Source organism: Cucurbita pepo, chromosome 18 (genome assembly GCF_057944985.1).
Source record: "Cucurbita pepo subsp. pepo isolate OVF chromosome 18, ASM5794498v1, whole genome shotgun sequence".
Lineage (NCBI taxonomy): Eukaryota > Viridiplantae > Streptophyta > Magnoliopsida > Cucurbitales > Cucurbitaceae > Cucurbita > Cucurbita pepo.
In genome coordinates, this window is record NC_141815.1 from 7,743,543 (window position 1) to 7,746,302 (window position 2,760).

At 36.0% G+C, this 2,760-nt stretch overlaps 1 protein-coding gene across 1 annotated transcript; it reads right to left on the reverse strand.

The window, feature by feature from the left end:
- Positions 1-328: 328 nt before the first annotated feature.
- LOC111779704 (tryptophan N-monooxygenase CYP79A68) lies at positions 329-2,370 on the reverse strand. The gene is made up of 2 exons (XM_023659823.2): positions 1,399-2,370; positions 329-1,008 (listed from the first exon to the last, which is right to left on the reverse strand). The coding sequence occupies exons 1-2, from the start codon at positions 2,338-2,340 to the stop codon at positions 364-366; spliced, it is 1,587 nt and encodes a 528-aa protein (XP_023515591.2). The 5' UTR covers positions 2,341-2,370; the 3' UTR covers positions 329-363.
- Positions 2,371-2,760: the final 390 nt, after the last annotated feature.

Consider the following 2,760-nt stretch of genomic DNA (forward strand, 5'->3'; position numbering starts at 1 on the left):
TTGGGCTTCTCAAAAGGTCTCATGCCAATAGAAAGAGTATTCCTTAATTATAAATTCAGGATTATTTCCTAAATTAAATGAAGTGGGACTTTCATCCCACACATATAACCTAGGCAAAGTTCATTGGGTTATTAATCTCCTCTTTTTGTGATCTCTCTCCAAGATTTCTTTTTAAAAAACAAATCGTTCAAACCGATATTCGTTAAAATATTTTGTTATATTGCTCAAACAATATCTAATTTATATCTACAAATAAGTGGATGAGTACATAGAAATCAAACACACAAGCAAATTTATTATGCAGCAAGCACAAGAAATAGAAGTAGTTGTTTTTATTCGGTACACAATGTCGTCTTAGCTAGGCTATGCATCATGATGAATAAGCCTTGGGTACATGATATGAGATAGACGTGGTTGTGCATGCAGATGCAATGGCTTCGGGAGAGAGAGTTCATGAGCTTGAGATAAGTCTATCTTTGTCATTCCTGGCACTAAGCTCCATGAAAACCCTTGTAGAAGTCTTGCAAATAGCATCATGGTAATGTTTGTGCCTAGTGAGCTACCAGGGCACCCTCTTCTCCCTCTACTGAAGCTCATGAATCGCAGGTTGGGTTCTAATAATCCCAATTTCATTGTCCTATCATTTAGGTGACGCTCTGGATTAAACCTCATTGGATCCTCCCAAATTCTTGGGTTTTGGCCTAGACCTGTACGGCTGAGCAACACTTCACTACCTTTTGGGATGAAGTAACCAGCCACTATGATGTCAGTGTTTGAGACATGAGGAACATTGAAAGGTGAAAATGGATGAAGTCGAAATGATTCTCTAATACAAGCCGTGAGGTACTTGAGATTTGGGATATCATATTCTTCAACTAACCTTTCTCTTCCAACTACTTTGTCCAATTCTTCAATGGCTTTTTCGAGAATTTTTGGTTGGTTTAGTAACTCCGCCATTGCCCATTCCACTGCGTTTGAAGGATTATCTATCGTTGCAATTTGTAGCTCCTATTATTGGGAACACTTCACTGTCAGTATTAATAATATGATTGATTTCATCGACATTAGATTAAAAGTTTAAGTATGTCTAAAACGTACATAAATTTTAAGTTTTGTGTCTAATGAGAATATTTATAACCATAAACAAATTATAATTGATATGGAAACAACAATTAATAGAAAGAGTAATAAATGATGGGATACTCAGGTAAGCTGTATTGGAAGGTAAATAATTAGATATTTGACTAAAGGGTCAGATATGATATGTATGGTAAACAAGAATCGAAGGCTAAATATTCTCAAGCATACAAGATATTTGTCTGTAATAAAGAGTCAAATATGATATATATGATAAACTATAATTCGTCCTAAAATTTAATGTTTAAGAACATTACTTACCGTGATTTGAGCTTTAATCTCAGCGACAGATAGCAATGGTTTTGCATTTTCATCTTTGAGTGAAATGAGGATATCAAGAATGTCGTCTTTCACTCCTTCCAATTTTTCATCTTTCCATTTTTGAACTCTCTCGTCTATAATGGGTTCATCATACTTTTGAACGACATTCAAAGCCTTCTTCATAATTTTCTCGTGTCCATCTAAATCAAATGGCTTCAACCAAGGCATGAAATCCGATATAGAAAATGCGTGAACATGCCTAATAATTGTGAACAATGCTTGATCATGCTCTTCTTCTTCAAAAGTTGGCCCTCCATCTTCTCTCCCTTTGCCGTAGTATCTTTGATTGAATAACATTCTTCTCATTATGTTACCACAATAATGTTGCGTTATGCTTCTAACATTAACCACACCTCCACCTCTAGTACTTGTTTGGCTGAAAATATAGCGTAAAAGAGTATCAGCCTCGGCGTTTCTATGGCCAAGCATTCGATGGAGAGTTGATGGATTGAGTACTTCTAATGCAAGAATTCTTCTCATCTTCCTCCATTGTTGTCCCAAGGGTGCAAATATGGTGGTGACACATCTACGGTTTAGGATATCGACCGTGTTCGAAACGGAGGAACGTGATGCAAAGATAGAATCATATGTTTTAAGAAACTCAAGAGCGAGCTGTGGAGAAGTCACAGGTATTATGTAAGTACTTCCAAGACGTATGCATGCAATTTCAGTGTTGAATTGCTTCATCACTGCATGGATCCATTTGTAGGTTGGCATGTTGGTGGCTAACATTGTTGGGAGGCAGCCCACGAGAGGCCATGGCTTAGGGCCTGGTGGGAGCTCAGCTGCTTCCCCATTTGAATGCTTTCTTTTGTGGTAATAACAATGAGAGAACATAACAAAAATGAAAGGCATACATAGAAGCACTAAGAAGGCATCCATGGCTCTCTTTCTCTTGCTGCTCTCTCCGTGGATGAATGCATCCAATTTATAGCAAAGTTGCACTTAAATTGACACACAACTTTGGCTATGGTTGCTTTATTAAATACCGAATATATTTTCAACTAAAATGGTCAAATTTTTTAACTCTCCGACCATCTATTATCGTAGAACTATAAAATAAATCCATAGTACATGAATAATAGAGTCCTCATTAAAAACGAATAAAAAATAGAACCGACAAAAACAACGAAATGATTCAAAATTCAGAGTGAAATATACAAATACAATATACTCTTTCAAAAAAACTACTATCTTTCAACCAAACATACACAAAATACAGACAAATATTACTAGGCTTAAAACTTAGATTATGATCTATTTTTACCTATAACCTTATAACCTTGATGCACTGAACCGAAA

Coding starts and splice junctions, on each gene's coding strand:
- LOC111779704 (XM_023659823.2), bottom strand. CDS start 2,340: ATGGATGCCTTCTTAGTGCTTCTATGTATGCCTTTCATTTTTGTTATG. Junction 1,009..1,398: donor AGATTAAAGCTCAAATCACG/GTAAGTAATGTT, acceptor TCCCAATAATAG/GAGCTACAAATTGCAACGAT.